The 24,479-nt window shown below is 37.9% G+C and overlaps 2 protein-coding genes across 3 annotated transcripts; both read left to right on the top strand.

Annotated features, from left to right (window-relative positions):
• Positions 1 to 7,758: 7,758 nt before the first annotated feature.
• LOC120288598 (7-deoxyloganetin glucosyltransferase-like) lies at positions 7,759 to 9,940 on the top strand. 2 transcript variants are annotated; one of them, XM_039302703.1, is made up of 2 exons: positions 7,759 to 8,241; positions 8,871 to 9,940. In XM_039302703.1, the coding sequence occupies exons 1-2, from the start codon at positions 7,797 to 7,799 to the stop codon at positions 9,800 to 9,802; spliced, it is 1,377 nt and encodes a 458-aa protein (XP_039158637.1). In that variant the 5' UTR covers positions 7,759 to 7,796; the 3' UTR covers positions 9,803 to 9,940. The 2 variants fall into 2 exon arrangements, with proteins under 2 accessions (XP_039158637.1, XP_039158638.1); XM_039302704.1 differs by having other exon boundaries at positions 7,764 to 7,860; positions 8,895 to 9,940.
• Positions 9,941 to 13,859: 3,919 nt separating this feature from the next.
• Positions 13,860 to 15,877, top strand: LOC104428542 (7-deoxyloganetin glucosyltransferase). The gene is given in 3 exon segments (XM_039302268.1): positions 13,860 to 14,395; positions 14,397 to 14,410; positions 14,633 to 15,877. Coding segments are annotated over 3 exon segments (1,461 nt in total). The 5' UTR covers positions 13,860 to 13,886; the 3' UTR covers positions 15,571 to 15,877.
• Positions 15,878 to 24,479: the final 8,602 nt, after the last annotated feature.

A 24,479-nucleotide genomic window follows, 5' to 3' on the forward strand; every position in this document is an offset into this window, starting at 1 on the left:
ACTTTTCTTCAATTTGCACACATAATCCTCTTTCCCTTTCACTTTGAAACCCTCAAGTTGTTCCATGTATATCTCTTCCTCCAAGTCACCATGTAGGAAGGCCGTTTTAACATCCATTTGCTCAATTTCCAAATCTAGGCTAGCTGCTAAGCCTAGTACCACACGGATAGAAGACATTTTCACTACCGGAAAATATATATCATCAAAATCAATACCCTTTCTCTAACCGAATCCCTTAACAACCATTCTAGCTTTGTACCGTGGTTGTAAAGTATGTTCATCTTGCTTCAACCTATATACCCACTTGTTCTTCAAAGCGCTTTTACTTTTAGGTAACCTCACCAACTCAAAAGTATGATTATCATAAAGTGACTGCATCTCATCTTGCATAGCATCAAACCAATTGCTTTTCTACTCATTTTCTATTGCTTCTGCATAGCACTTTGGTTCACCTACATCAGTCAATAATACATACTCGTCTTCAGAATACCTGGTGGAAGGTCGTCGGTCTCTAACGGATCTCCAGACTAGAACATCCTATGGAACATCTAACTGAGCCTCTGGTTTTGGAATATTATTATATGTTTCAACATGTTCAGGAACATGTGCGTTATTTGGAACATTGACTTCCTACTGCTCTTCATCAATCTGTGTAGGAATATTTGTAAGAGGAACTGGATCTAAATCAACCAGATTATCACTAACCTATGGTGCTGAAATCATCTTCGATTTCTCAATATCCTCTATTGTTTGATCTTCCATAAACACAACGTCTCTGCTTCTTACAATTTTCTTTTCAAGCGGATCATAAAATTTGTAGCCAAGCATATCCTGTCCATAACTAATAAATATGCACTGTCGTGTTTTCACATCAAGTTTAGACCTCTCATCTTTGGGAATATGCACAAATGCTTTGCACCTAAAGACACGCAAATCATAAGAAACTTCTTTGCATGTCCAAACTCTATTAGGAACATCAAACTCTAAAGGAACGCATGGAGTAAGATTTAATACATGCACAACTGTACTTAAAGCCTCACCCCAAAAGGATCCAGGTAGCTTTGACTGTGAAAGTAAGCATCTTACCCTTTCAACCAATGTTCTGTTCATTATCTCAGCTAAGCCATTTAATTGAGGCGTCTTGGGAGGTGTCTTTTGATGTCAAATACCTTGTTATCTGCAATATCATCAAAAGGTCCAATATACTCTCCCCTATTATCAGTTCTGATGCATTTTAATTTCTTTCCAGTCCGTCTCTCAACTGAAGCCTGAAATTGCTTAAAAGCATCTAACACTTGATTTTTAGTTTCCAAGGTATAAATCCAAATTTTCCTTGAAAAATCATCTATGAAGGTAACAAAATAAAGAGAGCCACCAAGTGATTTTGTTTTCATAGGACCACAAACATCAGAATGCACTAAATCCAATATACCTGACTTTCTTGAAGGAGAGGAGCTTTTAAATGCAACTATGTTATGTTTTCTTGCTAAACAATGAGCACACTTCTTTAACGCTGAACTTTTCAATCTTGAAAGGAGCTTCTTCTTGGCCAATATTGACAAACCCTTCTCACTTATGTGATTGAGCCTCTTATGCCATAATTCAGCTGCATCTTCACTGTCTACTATATTAATTTTGTCTGTGGACAACTTTGCCTGCATAATGTACAATGAAGAATATTTTTCACCTCTAGCCACAACAAGAGAACCTTTGGTGAGCTTCCATTGACCATTACTGAAGGTGCTGCAATACTCCTCATCATCCAACTTGCCTGTAGAAATCAAATTCAAGCGGATATCAGGTATATGTTTAACATTATTCAATACTAACCTTGTGCCATTGCTGGTTTCTAGGCACACATCACCAATGCCTACAGCTTGAGTTAGTCCATCGTTTCCCATCTTCACAAATCCGAAGTCACCTGACCTGTATGATGTAAAGAAATCCCTACGAGACGTAGCATGAATGGATGCACCACTTTCAATTACCCAACTGATCTCATTAGATACAAAATTCATCACATCACCATAAAAAATAGTGAGAAAGTCTTCTTTAAGTGCAGCAAAATGGTTGTCATCACTGTCATTATCACTTTTCTTTTCTTTACCTTTCTCCTTTTGTTTCTCCCTTTTTAACTAGCGACAAAACCTCTGAATATGTCCCTTCTGATGACAATAATGGCACTCAACATTAGCAAATTTATTATACTTACCTTTGATTTTGTCTCGACTTTTATCTCTATTTCTCGAACCTCGAGACTCACTTCTCCCCCTTTTCTCAACAACCAAGGCATCAGAATGTGAAGAGGACGATCCTTGTGTCTTCCTTCTCATCTCTTCATTCAAAATACTACTCTTGGCCAAATCCATAGTAATCGTACCATCTGGGACAGAATTAGACAAAGATGTTCGGAACGTCTCCCATGAGTCCGGCAAAGTACCAAGCAACCATAGTGCTTGTATCTCATCATCAAACTTGATTCCCATTGCAGCCAACTGATTTATAATTCCTTGAAAAGAATTTAAATGATTAGTCAAACAAGTACCATCATAATATCTCAGAGCCATCATCTGTTTTATCAAAAACAACTTATTATTTCCAGTCTTTCGAGCATATAACTGTTCGAGCTTATCCCATAAACTGCGTGCATGTGTTTCCTCAATAATATGGTTCAAAACATTATCATCTACCCACTGCCTGATATAACCACACACTTGATGATGAAATATAAACCATTCAACATCAGTTTTATTCTTTGGTTTCTCCTCAGCAAATACAGGCAAATAAAAATCTTTCACATATAAAAAATCTTCCATCTTCCCTTTTCAAATATGATAATTCGAACCATTTAATGTAACCATTCTACTCATATTCGTTTCCATTGTTTAACACAATGCAAAAAAATCAAACAATAACATGATGCTTTGATACCACTCTGATGGGAGAACGGTAATAATTCGAACAATATCGAATCAACACGGCGAGTGGCTGAAGCTAAAGCAGCTACTTTCGAAGTAACAGAAAGAAAAGCAATGACTGGAGTGGGAGAGTCAGAGTCGAAAAGAGGATTCCTCACTTCTTTCTCTCATTCAAAACCGTGGGAATAAAATAATCTCCCATCTTGTGTAAACCTAACAGGAATCGATATAATAGAGTAAAATAAATACCAAGCACGCGAACACAAGACAATTTTTTACGTGGAAAACCTCATCGATGTGAGGAGATAAAAAAAACCAAGGATCGGAGTCCACCTGAAAAATCTTCACTATCAATAAAATTGTTATTCTCTAGCAAATACTAGAGGTACATAGCAGCAAACACCTTAAAAACATACTTCTTGGCAATACACATGAACTTCACAAGAGATCAAGAATAAATCTGACCGAAAACGCAGGTTTTGATCAATCTACAAAAAACCTGATGTAGGCAGCTTCAAACGCAAATCAAACCGTTCAAATTCGATAAAATTGCACCACGAACATGCTGACAAAATTTCAGCTCAATCGGACCACGAATCAACCTCCGACGCCAGCTTGATATAAATTAGATATTGCCCCAAACCCCAGATTTTCTGCTTTCTCTTTTTCTCTTGTTATTGTTTCCTTGTTTTGCAGCTACCTCTTTATATAGATACTGAGAAACCCTATTTCCTCATATAACTTATTATATGGGCTCAAGCCCTTTTTGGGCTTACAACTCATTGGGCTTCCTTCACATATGAGTGAACCTAGCTAACATAACGGGCACAAGCTCATCTCCGAATTACTCTCGTCCATTGATTGACCCCTATAGATGGTTGAAGGTTTTTGGCCAGTTGGTCGATCAATTAGTAAATTGCTCCTTGGAGAATCTAAGTTAGATTTTGGAGAGGTCTAGCTAGCTTTGGTGCTGTATGCAATGCGTTAGTGTCTTGCCCACCGATCAATTTGATTGTTGAATGCAAGATCCAAGTTAGATGTTGAGTCTCGTAAACGTGGACGCTTCAAGACTAAGATCTCCCCTTCCTTCTCAATCACACTTGGTAGGGGGGGATTGTTGGTGCGTTTGTACTAGTCCTCCAAGCCAGGGTACAGTACCTCAGGGTCGTGAACCGTCAGGGAATCCGTTCATGTTGTTAACTAATACAAAGTGTTGTCAATTGTAATAGTTTAACCAAGCGGTTTTCATATTGTTGTAAATGGATGTGAGGTGGATTAGATCACATGCCATTATGTTGATTTATGATTGTTTAACGAGTGTTTTCAAGCAGGGGAATCATTAGACGTGGTTGAAATCATTATACAGCAGGATCCATTTACAGTCAGTTATGTTGATTCATGATTGTTTAGCGAGTATTTTCAAGCCAAAGGAATCATAGACGTGGTCGAAATAATTGTACAGCAGGATCTTATTTATAGCCAGTCATGTGTACCTTTCTTACGAGTGCCATTGCTAGGAGTATAATGTACTCGATTAAGAGATGGATTTGTTGAATTGTGGCAACTTTCGTAGTTGTGCATCTTTACACTGACTTGATTTAATGGGCACGTCCAGCTAGTTCTGTCCAAGTTGACTGGCCTTCCGAAGATATTATGAGCCCCCTTGTGTTGGTCTTGCTAGTTTGCAGAAACGTCTTATACAAATGAATCTCTATTGCGGGAAGTCAGGAAATTAAAGATGCTGAGAATGTCTAATTTGTATGTTTCGGACAAATGACATTTGTAAGCCCTATTTTGACCAAAATGAAGGTGGGATACCCTTGCTGCACTACAAGACAATAATCTTATCCTCAGCTCTACAAGATATTCGACCAAAAAAAAAAAAGCTCTTCAAGATAATTGATGACCCCATAATGTCCGACGAAAGTTTCGGGAGAGATTCGAGAATTATAATGCACATGCACCGTCCTGGAGTATGGATGGGGAAAAGAGAACGAGACGAGGAGGTGAGATGAGGGAAGGTCGCTTTGTTAATTGGAGACCGCAGGTATTGGAAGCACGGAAAATTATCTAAAAATCTCAATTTTATTATATAAATGTCAACTCAATCATAAATAGTTTAATTTGGTCAATTTAGTTTAAAAAAATTTTATAATTAGCAATCATTTTGCTTAGTTGTAGCCGAAAATTATTAATATGAATGTCAGCTGCCCTATGTACATTGTGGCACTAGCATGAACAATTTTTATAATTTTTTTATTTTATTATATTTTTCATTGTAACTAGCTAGGACCGTGGCTCTCAACCAAGTCCCGCAAAATGTAGGAGAGGGCCATCTCGCTCCATGGTCTGCAAGGGTGTCGGCCACCCTCGCCGGTCATAGTGGGAAAAAAAAAATTTAAAAAGGAAAATAAAAAAATTGATAGTAAAAATTCAGAAAAAATTTAGAATAAAATTTTTTTTTTTCACGTGTAAACTTGGCGTCGCCAGCTATGCCAAACAAGATGGTCGGCATCGACATCAATGATTTTTGGACAAAATTACTAGAAGGATTATATTGGTAATTGGTCAAAATGTTTATCAATAAAATGACTATATTAAAAGGTTCAAAATAAATTGACACTCGCAAAATGAAGTTAAGAGTTTTTTATAATTATCCTAGTATAGGCACCATCAGGTTCTTGGCCAATTTGCCTCCACGTATCAAACAGGATTAACTTAAGTTTGGGTCGTATAGCAAGTGCAATTAGACCATTTTATTCCCCCTTCTCTTTCAACCCAAGTTGCCAAACTTGTAATTAGGGTTTCGAAATTCGCCACTTAAGCTTCCTTAGTTAAAACATTTATTTTGCTCAGAGTATAAGATGGAGCATCCGAGACAACAACATGAACTTAGGGTCTATTCGTTTCGCGGAAAATAGGCAATTTCCGTAAAATATTTTTTCATAAGTCATTTTCCAGGAAAATAACAATATTTTTCGGTGTTCGGCTAAAACCTGAAAATCTTTCGGAAAATATTTTCCGGTGTTCGATAAGGAAAACATTTTCTAAGACTTCACCACTTAGGTATGTATCACTTACCGACCTATAAATCCATCAAATATGAACTTGCCTTTAAATCCAGGCAAACTTACTTCATACATTTGTTCCCTCATTGTCGTCAATTGCTCATCTACTCTAAAAATATTCGTATGGTTTTTAAAAATAAGCAAAAGAGGAAAGAAGCAGAGTATGTACAGCCCTCATAAGAATCTTCCAGTTGAGTAGCATGTTCTTTCCTTGCGTCTTTTGTGTTCTAATAAACAAAAGAAAAAAGAAGCAAAGCATGTAAAGTTCTTTGCTTGAATAATGTACAACTGCATGGTAGAATAAATAAAGAAAATGATAATCAAGAGTGTAGAGTGCGAGCTTGAGATCGACGAGCTCAAGGTTCGCTTGGCAACGGCCAACGACTAGTCAAGAAAGAAGAAGATGGGAAACAAAGAAAAGAAAATTAAAAATAAAAATAAAAAGAAAATAAATAGAAAAGAAAAATGAAATCAAAAATAATTGGAATTAAAAAGAAAAAGAAAATTAAAAAAATAATTCGAACAAAAAAGGGGGGAAGAAGAAGTGAAGATTTGTAGAGGTGTGAGATAAGAGAGATCAAGTAAGGAAAATATTTTCCACTTTTCAAAAGTGAAAAACATTTTTCTTAATTTAGAAAAAAATTTCATTTCATGAAAAACATTTTTTTCCAATGAATTCATTATCCGTGAAACGAACACCAGAAAATCCTAAATCCATTTTCCCAAAAATTATTTTCCGTGAAACGAACAAAGTCTTAGATTACACAAACTATATATTGTGTTATCAATTACGTATTTTCAGAAAGGATATTCTTTTGCTTTCAAATTCTGTTGTGGTCTGTGTTAGATTAGGTTTCCTCACAAGATTAGGTTTCCTCACAAATCGAATTTTAGATAATATATTCATTGCGGAAGAGCTAGCATGTACTTGTCTTCTCTTGTAATACCTACACGTACCCAACTATTTGTAATTAAGTCTTTGTAGATATAGTTGAATGAACTGTGTTCAAGCCAACATTAGGTGTGCTACTAAAGGCCGAGGCCAAATTTTCAAGTGATACTACTCCGAAGAACACGTGCTTTCATCATTTCTTGCGATATGTTGTTTTTTTATTATTCACCTGTCTTTTGACCAACCCCACATATAAAGAGTGACATAAAAGCACACATAAACTGAGAAAATTACTAAAATAATTCTAAATATCTTGGCTAATTTAATCCTAAATCTATTCGGTCTATCCAATGCTGCCAAAGTCAAAGGAAGAAGGAGGGAAGAGGAGAAAAGAAAAGAATAAAAGCGAAAAAAAGATTAAATAATTAATAGATAATTCAAAAATATATATTAAAAAATTATAGGGCATTGTCCACGTCAGACCAGCTAAATTTGGTCTGTGCATTGAATTGGCATAATTACAAAATGTTTATGACTTAATTAGCCAAAAATAAGTTTATGACTAAATTGGCATAACCGTACTAGTCTAGGACTTTTTGGTAATTTTTCCCATTGAGCTAGTCTCATAAAATTATAAATTAAGTACTATAATTAAATATTAAAAAGAACGTGTTTAATTCAGCAGTATATCAGAACCCGCAACATCACGTAGATCGTAAAATACCAATTTCATCGATGAATCTGTCTGTACAAGTAGCATTATTCGCTTATAAAAAGAGTCGGAGGCTCTTCTTCCACGAAAACAACAGAGAGAGAGAGAGAGAGAGAGAGAGAGAGAGAGAGATGGTTTATCCTCAAGCAGGAGAGAAGCCTCATGCAGTATGCATCCCATACCCAGCACAGGGCCACATAAACCCCATGCTCAAACTGGCCAAGCTCCTTCACCACAAGGGCTTCCACATCACCTTCGTCAACACCGAACACAACCACAAGCGCTTGCTCCGGTCGCAGGGGCCCCACTCCCTCGACGGACTGCCCCACTTCCGCTTCGACATGATCCCCGACGGCCTCCCGCCCTCGGACCTCGACTCCACCCAGGACATCCCCTCGCTCTGTGCTTCTCTATCTGAACACGGGCTATCGGCGTTTAGGAGTCTTCTCCTGAAGCTCCAAGAGCAATCCCAAGACGGTGTGATGCCCCCCGTCACGTGTATCGTGTCCGACGGCGCGATGGCGTTCACTGTGGATGCTGCCGAGGAGTTGAAGATTCCTGAAGTTGTGTTTTGGACGCCCAGTGCTTGCGGGATGCTTGGCTACACTAAGTATCGTCGTCTTGTCGAGGATGGTTTTACGCCCCTAAAAGGTCCGCACTCCATGTTATATTTGTCAAAGGAGGATTTAGGTTTTTTCTTTTAACTTTTTTCACCAAAAAATATTTGCAGTTACATATTTTGGAATTTAGACGTTTCTCAGTTCCCTACGTTTGTTTCTTCCCGTCCTTCATTTACATTTCGAAAGAAGACCAATTTTATTTCGTACATGGCATGAGCATAAAAGAGAATAAGATAAATGCAAATCTTTTAGTAAGATGTTTACTATAAATGATCCGGCAAGACCACGTTAGGTGGTATATAGGTCGATCACTTTTGCTTAGGTCATCGGATGCGATACTGCATATACTAATGAACAAATCTAATAATAAACTATAGTATATTTAACGTAGTGCTATGGTACAAGTTACATACGAATACTAGTTTACAGCGTCACTATTTTTGTGTCCAAACAACGAAAAAACATAGCTCATATAATTCCGAACACCTGAGATTTTATATATAAATCTTACTTACTGTTTGGACCCCTAGCACGATTGCTATGGAAACTGAAAGGTGATTCTGGGATCAACTGTAGATAGATATTTGAACAATATTCTCGATATTTGGACCCCTAGACCCTTTGTTCGTGGTGTAACTCTTTGTTTTATGATGATGACAGATCCAACCTACTTGTCGAATGGATATCTGGAGACCACGGTGAGCTGGACTTCAGGCATGAAAAGTATTCGCCTGAGAGACTTCCCCACCTTCATCCGAACCCTAGACCACCAAGATATAATGCTCAACTTCGTCATCCAAGAAGTCGAGAGATCTTCCAGGGCTTCCACAGTCATCCTCAACACCTTCGACACCCTCGAACACGACGTCCTGGAGTCTCTCTCCTCCGTCTTTCCCCACATCTACACCATTGGGCCGCTCCAGCTCCTTGCCGACCAGATCCAAGACGAAGCCCTGAGATCGGTAGGGGGGAACTTATGGAGAGAGGAGCCCGGGTGCTTGCCATGGCTTGACTCGAAGGAGCCTGGCTCAGTGGTGTACGTGAACTTCGGAAGCATCACGGTCATGACCACTGGCCAGCTGACCGAGTTTGCGTGGGGACTGGCTAACAGCCAGAAGCCATTCCTGTGGATCATAAGGCCGGACCTTGTGGCGAGCGAGTCGGCTGTGTTGCCACCTGAGTTCGTGGAAGAAATCGCAGGCCGAGGGATGCTGGTGAGCTGGTGCCAGCAGGAGGAGGTCCTGAAGCACGGGGCAATTGGGGGTTTCCTGACACATAGCGGATGGAACTCCACACTTGAGAGCCTCTGCGGTGGCGTGCCGGTGATATGCTGGCCGTTCTTTGCGGAGCAGCAGACTAACTGCCGGTATAGCTGCACGGAGTGGGGGATCGGGATGGAGATCGACAATGACGTGAAGAGGGATGAAGTGGAAGGATTGGTGAGGGAGTTGATGGAGGGAGAGAAGGGGAAAGAGATGAGGAAGAAGGCCATGGAGTGGAAGGCGAAAGCCGAGGCAGCAATTATGCCCGGTGGGACTTCATACAATAACGTGGACAAGCTCATCTCCGAAGTACTCTCGTCCATCGATTGACTACTATAGATGGCTGAAGGTTTTTGGCCAGTTGGTTGATCAATTAATAAATTGCTCCTTGGAGAATCTAGGTTAGATTTTGGAGAGGTCTAGCGAGCTTTGGTGTTGTATGCAATGTGTTATTGTCTTGCCCACCGATCAATTTGATTGTTGAATGCAAGATCCAAGTTTGACGTTGGAGTTCAGACTTGGCCTGTGCGCACGCGTGCATGGCCGTGTGCAAATAATTAAGTCTTTGTTATCTTCACTCGCTCTGGATATAATAGAACTTGTTCAGTTCATCAAGCTTGTGCTCCATATATAGCATTTACCACTATTTTTTTACTACTTTGGATGAAGAAAAGATATTCAATAAAATATCAATCGTGCTATTCCTTAAGTGATAATGCGATTTAAGACCTCCATGATAGAAATGGTTTGTACGTTCCAACCAAAAGTAGGGCTGCTCATGCAAATTTTAAAACCATACAGAATATAGATGGATCTCGAGTGTAATATCTTTCACTTCCAATTCTTTCATTTGTCGTTGTTTTACCGATTTTTGTGGGAGAAAGGAAATGGGAGGACATAGTTTTACAAACAATCAATTTTCTACGGATTAGAAGGTTTTAAAGCAAACAATTAAACACGTAATAATTTTGAGAAAGATATACGGTGTACCTTAATGAGTGATATACATGAAGTTTATCCTTCAGATAACAAATGCGGTGTCTCAAGTACATATACTTGTTCGTGCGATCTTTCACTTTTCTTGTATGTCAAATCATCCGAATATACTCACATCAAGCCATAACATGGCTCATCAAACTAAGAAAGTTATTAGTTAGACGAATTCATGCCACTGTCCATTTGATGATTTAAAAAATATTTTTTTAAACTTAATTATCTATACCACTTAGAAAAAAAAAATATATTTGCTTAGACATTAATTACTATTAGTAATGATTTTTTTATCAAGTTATACAAATAATCATTTTAAGGAAAATATTTTTCATATCATTTATTTTTGTAGAAATAAATGGAACCCAAGTCACATAAATCATGTTACGAAAAAAAAAAATCACATAAATCATCACATGATGTAGCTTTCGGTATACCCAATAAAATATTCAATGACCAATTAACAATGTGCATGTGTGAAAAATATTTTTATGATTATGTTATGATCAGAACATCGAGAAGAAGGTATCCAATGCACTTTTCTCCGTTGCTTCATTGATCATTAATCAATCTGGAAGTCCAATAGATTTGCATAATCCGTAAAGTTTGAAAAGACTCCCAAATTTCATAGTCATTCCCTTTCAAGGTTCCAATAAAATAAGAAATGGATCGATAATCACAAGACTAGTCCAATGGGTTGAACCAAGCAAAGAGACAAAACTGGTTGAAACACGCAAAGAGACAAAACTGCATAGACCTGTCTAATTAGCAACGCCTCTACAATACTCGTCTTTTACAAAGACAAAGGAAACAAAACAAGAATCACAAAAGGCAAAAAAGACGCTATAGCTCAATTCATTCATCTTTGACTATTTTGCCGTCTATCGTTTTCGTCTTTAATGCGACAATCGCAGCTAAGGCTTTGACTTTGTCACATAGTCATCACACTCAATCTTTCATTTAGGCATTCGATTAATCTGATTGAATATGAACATCGATGTGAAATCTTAAATTCTCTTTCTTCTTTTCCATTTTCTACAAAGACACGGTCTATCTTGTTTATCCTAGCTAACCATATTGCAAGTACTATACTTCATATACGTACCATACCAATAAATGGGTCTTGCAAATTGCACTCTTCTTTTCTTTTTCCCCACTTAATTACTTAATAAGTGTGTTCCGACGATATTTTCAAGGAAATGTAATCATGTTTTACTTCATTCTTTTGTAGGCATCAGTCGGCTCTTTTTGTCTTCATATGCCAGTTTTTTTTTTTTTTGGAACCAAATCTTCGTATGCCGCCAACTTCGAAGCGCACTAATCAACGTCAGGCGAGCGTGCCTAGTGGATTTCGTGCTATTTAATAGTTAGATATGCAATAATTTCCAGACATTAGCTGAAGTATTTTGTTTCGTCCTTGCGTGGCACATGATTTGCCGGCCTCTTCGATGTTGATGCATATCCATATCATGCTATCATCTAAAAATTGTTCAGTTGGATCCAATCAATTGCGTTTTGAAAGTAAAAAGAACCATCATAATGTTTCGATAATCAAAGAACCATCATACTAGCCGACGATCATGGGAAACACCGTAAATTTGATGGGATTTCCAGATTGGCGGTGCAAACACGTTTCTGATGCTTCACTTGTCCAAAGTACTATGTTTTTTTTCAGGTTAGGTGAGCACCTAGCGGGCCCTCGTCCTAAATATTGATTAGACATATTCCCATGTCAATGCTAGTATGAGCATATAGAGGGGGTGAATAGATGCAAAAACAAACTTTTACGAGATATAGAGTGAAGCTTTACTTTTAACCTGAGTTTGTTTAATAGTAGACTTTAAAATAGAAACAAGACACTAACAATTAAATAAAGTTACGAGTAAAGTAAAAGAGTTTAGAGAGGAGAATAATAACACAAGATTTATAGTGAGTCGGCTTAATCCAAGCCTATGTCCACTCTTCCACACTGATAGTCCACTGGTTGGACTTCACTATAAATCAAAAGAGCTGTTACAGTATCACGTCCTTGATTCCACAGTGTAGAGACTCTACTACACTTCCTCAAGATCTCACAAATGTATAAACTCACTTTTGAGTACAAGTTTACGCTCAATAATTGAATTGATACAGAACAATGAGTTTAGACTTTGGAATTTCTCTATCGCGCACACACTCGAATAACTAAAACATCTTCCTTATATACTCCCCACTACCTTCATAACCATTGGCACTTTTCAAATGAGCTCTTCCAATCTACCCATTGGACAGAATCAATTAGGGAGATTTCGAATTATTTAAAGAATATGTCGATAACCCACCAATCCTACTCGCCCATACAATCAGAATTTAGGTTTTCATAAGTAAAACATTCCAAGTATGCTTTGCCAATCAACAAATCCAAAATACCTGAATCAATCTCAAGATGAATAATAGATTCCGAGATGCTATATCCAACCAAGAGATCTTCTTTAGTCGATAGAATCAAATCCTTAAAGAAATACTTAATTCTGGATAAGTCTTCTACGGCGGTCTAGAAACTGTCAATGAGAATAGACTTTGAATCTTGAATTTAGTGGTCTGGCGGTTTTTAGACTTTGACAAAGGAGTCTACAAGTCTTTAGAGTAGACTGATGGAAACGTTTTGTCAGCTTTAAAACACATAAGGAAGTTTTCTCCAATATCCCGGACTAGGGAGGCACGTATGGCCCCTAAACATGGAGAAAATATTGGCTGGTTCCAGACCTTGGACCACCCAATTTTCTCCTTCCTAGGGAACGAAGGAAAGAGAATATGATAGAAATAATTGTGTGCGGAGCACGAGAGAAGGTAGGGCTAGTGTGTGCAGGCTAGTGAGAGAGAAATGAAATTATTTTTGTGCATAAATTCGTTTGATTGCCGGGCGGCCCCACACCTCCACATGTTGCTTCCTGAGTGATCGGAAACCACATTGACTTGGCGATCCAGGACCAGTCAATATTTTCTCCTCTTTCTATGGTGGAGAAATGGTGTTACTAGCGTGCATACACTCCTCAAAAAAGGAGCTAGCGGAAGAATTGCATAAGTTCATTAAACCATAGTCACATGATGTCGTTTCTCTGGTCACATAAGCCGTATGTTCATCGTACCAAGGAAAATAGTTCTCCGTATAAGGTCAGAATTTGGAACGCCAAGGAGAACCACAAAGAATGAAAAACGAGAAAGGATGGCCGGTGGATCTATCTACCGCGTTCATTTTTGACGACGCTTGTTTGTTCTCTTATTGCACGAGCATGAATATATCAAGGCGCGGGTTTGTTTTACGAGCTTAGACCGATATACACGTGAAATGAAAGCCCACTGACCCATCGACCCCATCTTCTGCAATTCTGTGGAAAGCCTGTCTTGTCTTCTCACGGAGAGAGAGAGGGAGGGAGGGAGGGAGATGGGTTCTGAAGCAAGAGATAAGCCTCATGCAGTGGTCATTCCCTATCCAGCACAGGGTCACATAAACCCTATCTTGAAGCTCGCCAAGATCCTCCACCACCGAGGCTTTCACATAACGTTCGTGCACACCGAGTACAACCACAAGCGCTTGCTCAGGTCCAGAGGCCCGAGCTCTCTCGATGGCTCGCCTAGGTTTCGCTTCAAAACCATCCCCGATGGCCTCCCACAGAGTGATTCCGATGAGGATGTCACTCAGCACATCCCTTCTCTCTGTGAGTCCACTTCCAAGAATTGCTTGGCTCCTTTCATGGACCTCCTCGGGAGGCTCAGTGATAAGTCTGTGGATGATACTGAGGTTCCGAAGGTGAGCTGTGTGATAGCGGACGGCGGCATGTCCTTTGCACTTGATGCTGCAGAGAAGCTTGGAGTGCCTGGTGTGCTGTTTTGGACTCCCAGTGCTTGTGGGGCTTTGGTGTATACTCAGTACCATATGCTCCGCGAAAAGGGCTGTTCCCCTTAAAGGTTAGGGAAGTACAGGATTTTCTTTACTCTATATTAAGTTTAAAAGCACCCTGTCTGCATGATATAAATCATCCTAAATTCCCGGCTGATTGATTGGAGTGTGTCCTTTAAAATTTTGAAAGTCGTTGTGATAACTGGGGTCTCAAACACAATCCTTTCAGTTAGTTTGTTTAATAAATTGTCATTGTTGATATGATGTTATATCCATGTATTTCGATGCAGATGCAAGTTATCTAACGAATGGATTCCTAGACACCACCATAGACTGGATTCCTGGTATGAAAAACATTCGTCTGCGAGATCTTCCCAGCTTCATCAGGACGACCGATGGTAACGACATCATGGTCAACTACATCATACGACAGATGGAAAGAACAAACAAAGCCTCAGCAGTCATCCTCAACACGTTCGACTGCTTAGAAAAGGATGTTCTAATGGCTTTCTCTTCCATATTTCCAAATCTTTACACAATTGGTCCGATTCACTTACTTCTCAATAAAATCGAAGATGACAACTCGTGTCGCATAGGCTCAAATTTGTGGAAAGAAGATTTCGCTTGTTTGGGGTGGCTGGATTCAAAAGAACCGAATTCGGTGTTGTTCATAAATTTTGGGAGCATTGCCGTGGTAACGTCGGAGCAACTCATCGAGTTTTCATGGGGACTGGCTAACAGCCAAAAACCCTTTTTGTGGATAATAAGGCCCGACCTCGTCGCTGGTGACAAGGTGGTTTTGCCCTCAGAGTTCCTAGCGGAAACGAAGGACAGAGGAATGTTGGCGGGTTGGTGCCCGCAAGAGCGAGTGTTGAGGCATCCTTCGGTCGGGGGATTCTTGACGCATTGCGGGTGGAATTCGATGCTGGAGAGCATCTGCGGCGGAGTGCCGGTCCTGTGTTGGCCGTTCTTCGCAGAGCAGCAGACGAACTGTTTTTATACAAAGAACGAATGGGGAATCGGGATGGAGATCGTTAACAGCGTGAGAAGAGAGGAAGTCGAGAAGCTTGTGAGGGAGTTGATGGATGGAGAGAAGGGCAAGGCGATGAAGAAGAAGGCCGTGGAGTGGAAGAGGAAGGCCGAGGAAGCCACTGAGCTTGGTGGGTCTTCTTATGAAAACTTGGAGACGCTTTTGTCCCAGGTTCTTGTGAAGAAGCTGAACGGGTGAAATCGAAGATGATCCTATGTCAACATAAGCACATTCTCTTATAAATTTAGCTAGTGGCTTTTTGACGGGTATATTACATCTGTTTTGTAATAATCAGTGCACTCCATGCAATGGCGACACCTCCGACTCTCTTCCTCCCGCACGAGACAAAGATGGACGAGGGGATGTTTCGACTACACGATTTGTCTGTACTTTCATATCCATCATCTAAACTCAGATGGGTGGTCAAATTTTTAAGTTAAAACTACTAGTTGAGGTGGGATTTGTATTTCAAGGGTTACATAGGCTGTGTATCATATAAAAATTCCAGAAGGCCACTCTAGGAATGTCATTACCAATTAATGACAGCATTTTTGTTCTTTCGTTTCAGAACATGAGGATTGTGGATCCAATTCATACAACGAGAAACTTAGATTTTATGTGGAGATAATAGCAATCCATTGCAGCTATTTCTCCTCCTAATAACCGGCTATATTGCTATCATGTCTCAAAGATACAGAAAAAATGGGGAATAAAATCTGGCCACGGAATGTCGCTTCTCTTCATTATGGAGGCTTGTCCTTTTGCAAGTGCGCGCATACTTATTATCTCCCATTCTAATATAAGGGACAAAGGTGGGTCTTGGAAATGTTGGAGAGGCGCCAAAAGTATGACATATTGGGACGTTCTAAGTCCGGTCGATCGATAATTGAGGATCTATAACACAGTTCACAATCCTTTTGTTATTTGTGGACCCCGTAGATGTGTAGTGAGTGCACTTGTCAACAAGACGTAGAGGCGTGAAAAACATGATGTTGAATTCAATGGAGGATGGTCACATTTTCAATTCAACCTTCGAATATAGGATTATTAAATCTATTGTATAATAAAACGATAATCACGATTTCATTACTAAATTTCACAAGTTGTCCGAAAGTAGAACGGACTTTTGAAGAAATTAACACGACTGTTGTTCTTTTTAGGCGATTAAATAATCAATATTTTCTTTTTATTAAGAGATTCTGTTTGAATATAAACAAGCATGGGTGGACTAAACTAATTTTTAAGGATGTATCAGTGGTTACGTAATTGGCGTTTTTAAGTTTAATTTGCATATGTAAATATTGTCCACCGATGATTGACGGACAACGTTCGAACTTCCAAATCGATGAAAAAGATGGACACCGGATGCGTATCCTTTTAATTTACTTCCACACCCAATAGTCCATTGCGAACGTGAAAATATTCGGTGATTGCTTTTCACATCATCCCGTGTGGAGTGCTTTTTTTAGTTTCGCCAATCACCAATTGAGACATGCACCCTGACGCGGAATCACAAAAAATTGAAAATATGCTCATCAATTGCTTCGTCCTCCTCCTGCCAGAGTCACCTCCAGGCGTCAGCGTTCGCTCGTTCACAGCTAACGCCCGTCCAAGCCAACACTGTTGCACGTCCAAACCAAACCACCCCTCTATAGTTCTTATTGTTAGCTTCATCTTCACCGGAGAGAGTCCTACATCTCTGTCGTCTTTGTGGTCATCTTTACCCGTTTGAGAACAAATGGCCAAAAATCTGAAAAAAAAAAAAAATAGAAGTCTTTTGAGAAAAAAAAATTAGGGAAAAATCTTTGAGACAAGGAAGGGGCAATGGATTTCTCGACTTGTCATTTTAGCCAAAAAATCTGGAGTGTACGGAGCAACACAAGTGAAAAAGCAATGGGTCTCTTGGCTTGTCTTCTTGGCCAAATGTAGAAAACATGGGTGCAAACAACTTAGGATGCGTTTGGCAGTCGGAATAAAATTCATGATAAAATATAATAAATCATATCCTACGTTTGGTGCTTGCTCCAGATAGAATAAAGTTGGATATAAATGAGATATAAGGCATGATAAAATTATCCCATGGGGGAGGTGGGATAAAGAAGGATAGGATTTTTAATGTCCATAATAGGAAAATTATTTTTCTCAAATAACAAACTTATTAAATTAACAAAATTGAAATTATATTTCAATATAAATAATATTTGAATTCTAATTTAAGAAATTAAAAATTAAAAAAATAGAAATTTATTTTTAATTAATCTTATTTTAATTTATATATTCAACTTTAATTCTATCTTATAATAAACATTCAATCTATAAATTAAATATTTATATTTATTATATATTTTTGGTATTTTTGTATTTTAGGTATGTTAGTACAGTTTACTATTTGATAAAATTTTATTAAAGAATGATGAAAGGGAAAAAATAATATAAAAAAGAGGAAAATAAAATAAAATAAAAATAAATTAAGTTCATTTATAATGATATGTCATTTATATAAATAAAAAATGTACATGATATAATATGAATATATCCGACTTTAATATTGCGATTCACCAAACAATGGACGGGATATAAAAAAATCCCAAAATTTTATATCCTATCATATCCAGTTCTATTCCAATTAAAAATCCGGACAACCAAACATGGCCTTAGAGTTATGGGGAATCTGTGGAAGCTAGGGAAAAAAAGAAACCCATAAACTAGAATGCTAAAGGTCTCCTTTTTTTCATTGCAGCTCATGCCCATAATAAAGAAAAAAAAAAAAAAAAAAAGGGAGAGAAAACCCAAACTTCAATAACTCAGAAATTCATAATCTGCTTGCCACTCCCTCTATTTTTCTTTGTTTCCGTCTTCCCGATGGCCAACTTCCAGATCTGAAACAAAACTTCGTCCATGGCCGTGACAAACGAGGTCAAGATCTCGATTGTTGTTGGGCTCTTGCGGAGGGAGGGAACTCAATCACGGTTGGCGCGGCGACCACAGCAAGGTGGAGGGCTTGTGGATGGAGGTTGCGGTGGACCAAGGGTGGGAATTTGATAAGAGCAACCGGACCGGTGGCTGCGAAGGAGGAGAAAGAGAGAGAAATAAAAAATTTTAATTTATTCTTTTTTTCTACATTAGAATACACGTGTCAAATGGTGATTGGGTAAATTTAAGAAAATACACTCCACGTATAATGGTGGCGTGGTGAGAATCATTCACCGAATATTTTCTCATCGTGAGCTATCAAGATTAAGCTTCTTAAAAACGCTACTAAGGATGGGATTGGCCATTTAGGGTCTGTTCCCCGAAAAAAAAGAAAAAAAAAAGAATAGAAATCTGTTTTGTAAAACTTTTATTCCCGAAAACAATTTCTCTATTTTTTTTTCTTTTCGGGAATAGTTTTGGAATAGAAATAAGAAACAAAGAAAAGTAGCTTTTTGTTTCCGGGAACAATTTCTAGAAATAAACCAATTTTCTTTTTTATTTTTCTTTTGTTCCTCTCTCTTGCCGCGGCCACCTCCATCCGCCCGAAGCCATTGTCGACCACTAGAGGCCGTTGGCCTCCGTCGGTCACTACCCGACAACCGTCATCACCAACCTCCGCCGCACACCCATCGGCCGCCGCCGATCGCCGCCGCACATCCACCTCCGACGGCTGGCAGCTGGTGATTGGCGGTGGCCGATGGGCGGCAATGGTCGGCGGTCGGTGGTTGGCGATCCATGAGAAAGAATTAAAAAAACAAATAAATATAAAAAAGAAATTATTTCGTACCAAACGCATTTCTATTATTTTTCAATTTTTGTAATATAAATTTTATGTAGTTACAAAATACCTTATTTTACTCAAAAATTGTTCCCCATAATAAAAATAGAAAAGAACTATTTTTGAAAAAAAAAAAGAAAAAAAAAACTCTTTCCCAACCAAGAAATGTTGTCGTGTGCAAGTTAAATTTCGTTCCAAATCCAACTTGCCATTTGTTCCCTTTACTTTCGTTTTCCTTTGGTTGATGTAGGACGGCATATATGCAGACTTATAAAACTCGGGTATCTCTTATTCGATCTATGTATTTGACGCCCATGTCTAGAAAAATTGTTAATCAAAACCAGGGCGGAGCCCGGAGTTTTTGTTAGTCGAGTCAAATAAATACAGCAAAAGTATCTCAATAATTTGTTCTCGATCTGATCTAGTTCTAGTTAATTTGTCGTATTTTCGGTCTCTATGCCCTTGATCTGATTTGGTTTTTTCCACCATATTTGCATTCTATACACATTAGAACATTGCTCTTAATAAAATCGACAAGTGATACTTATTGTAACTGATTTTTTTTTAGATAAGTATTACCGAATAACTTCTCATAAATAAATATTGTATGAAGTAACATCTTGCAACCATCATAGGATTAGGAAGCTACATATGTATTTGATATAAAAACTGTTATTTGTAACCGTCGTAGTGGACTATAAATACTATATTGTGCTCTTTATAAGTATCCCTCAATCAATCAAAAGAACTCAACAATTTTATGCAAATTTGCATTTATTTTACTCAAATTACATCGCTGGAATGATTTTTTCTGGTATTTGTACTTTTAAATTTCTTATCATTTACGTTTCTTTCCAATATTAACAAATGATCATTTACGAACTTTGTCAATTCATATTGATCTATTCATATTTTAAATGGTATTTTTGTAGCCTCATTTTGGTGAAACAGTACTCGATTTATGTTAGAGATTCTCTAAGAAAGAACTTGAGGCCACGTGAAAAGTTGGGCTGATTACAATTTTGATGGTCTTCTTCTAATAAAAAAATTGATATTATAATCTCAAACTTAAGTCTTTGTCTATTACAATTTATAGTTTACAGTTACACTGAGCTCAAGTTTGTAGTCAAGGATTTTTTAGTGGAGTCATCGTCCATGAAATAATGACATCATGCATACACTTCACAAAAGTAGGCCATTGAATAGGTGGGTCGTGTTGAATCAAAATTGTCTAATCCAATTGACCTATTTTATGTAGTATTAACTTGATGGACTCATATTACTAAAATATTTTCACTTTTAATTTAATCTACGAAAATTTGTATCCATCTTATTAACTTAATGTATCCATCTTATTAACTTACTTCAAGCTTTTCATGTTTATATGTTATTTGGGTAAAGCTGCTATTTCGACTATAAAATGCTAGAAAATTGGCTTTCAACATTGCTTAACATTTCCAATTTTTACATTGTTCACAATGAATAATAAGTAAAAAAATAGTACTTGGTAGTGAATTTATAAAATCACAACAACAAATAACATGGAGGAATTGAAATTTAATTGAATGGAAGTAAGATATTAAATAAGATGGAGTTATGCTAACCGTGGATTGTAATAACAAGAATTAAGGTTACAATATTACATAAAATAACAATGCCAAACACAACCCAGGAAGGATATACTCCTATTACTAATACATGAAATTTACAAGATAAATAAAAAATAAAAAATAATAGGGAAAATGTATCCGTCTTGATCTTTTTAATAAGGGTGAAGTCGGCCTATTTTGCGGGCTCACCAAGACTACTCTGAACTTTGTACACTTTATAGAGTCCATTATTTTCTTATAGAAGGAGAATAGAAAGTCAAAAACATGAGTTGGGTTTAGGTCAATGTGAATTTATTTAGCACCTGTTTTTTTTTTTTTTTTTTTGGGGGGTGGGGTTTGCCATTTTAAACTCATTTACTATGTATAATTAATGCATATAATGACTTAGTCCATCATATGTGGGTTAAAAAGTTGGTTTATAATCTATTTTGACATGTTGAACTACAAACATAGAGTATATGATCATATCAGTCCTACTCCATGGGTATAGATTATATGTGCATATACACAGTCCTCCACAAACAATCAAAGCGTAAACAACCATTTCAAAAGTAATAATCCTTTGCCGGGTAAGTAGTTGACTAGTTATGTCACCGACGGTCAGTGACATGATATATGAGGTTGTGAGTACCTTAACTACGTGTTGGAATGACATTAGCATTTAACATGGAGTTAACTTGTTATCAGCCCAGAGACCGAGCGAAGATGTTATATTTTCAAGTCCGACTGCGCATGCTTTAGGGAAGTTTCGTTCGGCACGAAAACTCTCTCATTTCGTCTTTTGACTGATCATGTGGAAGCATCTATCAACTACTTCCTGGTTAGGACAAAAAGTCCCTGTCGAAGAATCAAAGTGAAATAATCGTGAAACACAGGTAGTGCGTGCTTGCGTGGACGAATTCAACAAGATTAGTGATTTCGGCCTGCCTTATTTCTAATGTTCGTGGCAAGAGACAAAGCACGAGGCAGAAGTCACTTAGGGGGGAAGACTTGATCGACATTGACGGGATGGTTTTACGTGCTTTGGATGAACTCTGCATCATTCTTTTCTTCGAGTAGCAACTGGGGACCAGCGTGAGTCGTGGGAGATGAATAAGCATGAAAGCTATATTTACGTTATAGTGTTCGAACCGATTCGAAGTCCAAACTATACTCACACAGTTTCTGGAGCACGTTTGCGTCCTCCTTAGACTAGTTAAATTAGTAATGTCAAAAGTTGATTGATTCTTCTCTTCTTTGGCTTGAAAATGATGAAGAGATGCAGCCTAGAGGAAATTCATTGCTTGACCCCAAGATAATAAATAAATAAATAAATAAAAGAGGAGAAAAAGATCCAAGACCTATTTACGTCCGTGAACTAAAATGGTAGACATGGAGGATGCCTTTGCTTAGGGAAATTGGAATTGCATATTAGACCAGATCATGGGCTTGGTAGTCTGTCGGGCCCGCTCAGGCTCGCCAAGGCCCACCTGACCGAAACACGTGTCGGCAGAACCTAGGGAAGAATATTCCTATTTGGACTTGGGCCGATATACTTTGGCTCGATTAGGCCCGATCATTTCATGGAGAAAGTGCGATATCTTTTGTAGTATGGTGGGCTTCATCTCGAATTCTTGGGATTGGTACTGAGTCCGGCCCGTCCACTGATCAATTATAATGCAAACACCGCTCTAATTTTTTCTTTAATTTTGACATTTTCTTTTTGTTTTCAAGTAAAAAGGTAATTGTTGACTTTTTTGTCACAACTTAAAATATTATTCACCGATCAATTTATACTACAAAATTTCGATGGAAATTTACAAATGGAACCAGCATTTGTTAGAAGAATTCTTTTGCCATCTAAAGAGATTTGTATTTCGATTATCCATTCATCCATCCTTTGTCTTTTTTTCCAAATGACAAATTTTAGGATTTGGATTGCTGGAGGTTTCAAGGTTTTCAATTGGTAGGTCCGTGGGCTCTAGAGGGAATTATGTACTGAGAAAGTATAGGCTATTAGTGTTACTAGATGTTTCATCCTCACTGTCAAAAGTTCTTGTCTCCTTTAATATGCTTGGATTGAAAGGAATATATCAAGAACCATTTAGCCCATCTAAGTGGCTATGGATGGGGTATGTACTTTTGTTTGAACTTCATCATATGGTTGGAGGATGACATGTCTATTTCAACAATAAAATGATAATCAATAAGATGGAATTCAAATTTCTTAATCCTATGCTTAATGGCTCATTTTTTTTTTTTTTTTTAAAGTGGAGTGATAATATATTTTGGCATTTGTGAATTTTCTACTTTTGAATCACATCTCTTCTCTTCAATTCCTTCTAAGAGAATGGCTGCCCAATATCTGCCAGTGAATTTATTTGAAGAATTCTTTTGCCATCTAAAGGGAGCTATGGTCAGAAGGGACAGAGCTTAGTAAATGCAAGTATTTAGTCTCTGGTGGTGCCCCTTGGGAGACTCTAGAACTTAGTAAATGCAAGTATTTAGTCCCATTGCGGTGTCTTTTGTAGGTCTTACCTTATTGGGACCGACTTTTAGGGTCCATCTAATTCTTTCCTATTAGGATTGGCTTTTAGTAGTAAGATGAATTGTATTCTAAACATAAGACCTTATGGCCTCACTATTGGGACAAGGTGCTATTTTACATTTTTGTGAGATTGCTTTTATTTGTAATATGTGATAGGAGAAGTATACAAGTGTAAAAACAATGTTTGTATATTGACAATGGCATCTATTAGCTTCGGGGTGAAATGACATTTGCTACTTTGTAACTTTTCTGGAAATTACTAATGGATCCTAGATTTGTTGGTGGCTGTTAGTTTGGGAGTGAATGTAGGTTAGATATAAGCTGAGTCACTATGTTTACAATATATTCTCTCTATTCATTCTTAGCATTACTTGTTTGATAGAAGCAATTATGTCTGATTATATCAAATTCTTTCTGCATCTGTTAAGGTTTAACTTGAAATATATTGCAAAAGTTTTTCAAAGTTTTTAACCAATCTATTCACTCCCTTAGGTTGTATTATAAGTCTCGACAAAGATCACTATAAATCCCTCAAAATCATGACATATGCTCCGAGACATTTTATCCTTTTGGTAGCAAAATATTTATTTTTTGCAACCCCCTCCTATTATATCAATGTTGTAAAGGGGAACTGAAGTGAAGCATTTATCAAACCCAGCAGTATGAAGAAAGTAACATAGAAGACAATGACTTATTGGGTTTCTTTTTTCATTATTCTAAAAACTCAATTCTTAATCATAACGACACACTTAATGGACAAAGGAAACGGTCAATGCTCTAACATCAAACAGGAATCGAAAATTTTCCTGTTGAAATGTTCCAAGTATGCTAGTTGCGTCATCATTTATTGGCATCATTATCAGGCAAAAACCCCTTCCAAAAATTGAAAAACATTACATACATCAAGAAAAAGTCTGGTTCCTTCAAAATGGAATGTCATTCTTGGATAAGTATAATTTCCACTAGGCAAGTTATAGCACAAACCGAATTCCCTTGGTTGGGGAGGGCTAGAACGCCAACGTCACTTCCTCAGGAAAAATTGAATTATCTCCTCTCTCGCGGCATTATAGGCATTTCGGACAAGCATAGTCTGCAAGCATCCGAGTCCAATACTAACCCCCTTGTATGGTCCTGTTTCATATGAAAAATCTCGGGGTCTAATCTTAGGCGTGTTCCCGCCACACTGATGCCCATGAGATTAATTACATACTTGTTCATG

The sequence above is a fragment of the Eucalyptus grandis genome, chromosome 9 (genome assembly GCF_016545825.1).
Source record: "Eucalyptus grandis isolate ANBG69807.140 chromosome 9, ASM1654582v1, whole genome shotgun sequence".
Taxonomy (NCBI): domain Eukaryota; kingdom Viridiplantae; phylum Streptophyta; class Magnoliopsida; order Myrtales; family Myrtaceae; genus Eucalyptus; species Eucalyptus grandis.

What these genes read in the sequence shown, in the direction of transcription:
- LOC120288598 (XM_039302703.1), top strand. Translation starts at nt 7,797, where the DNA reads ATGCTCAAACTGGCCAAGCTCCTTCACCACAAGGGCTTCCACATCACC. An exon ending in TGGTTTTACGCCCCTAAAAG is followed by an intron (nt 8,242 to 8,870) that starts GTCCGCACTCCA and finishes TGATGATGACAG; the next exon opens with ATCCAACCTACTTGTCGAAT.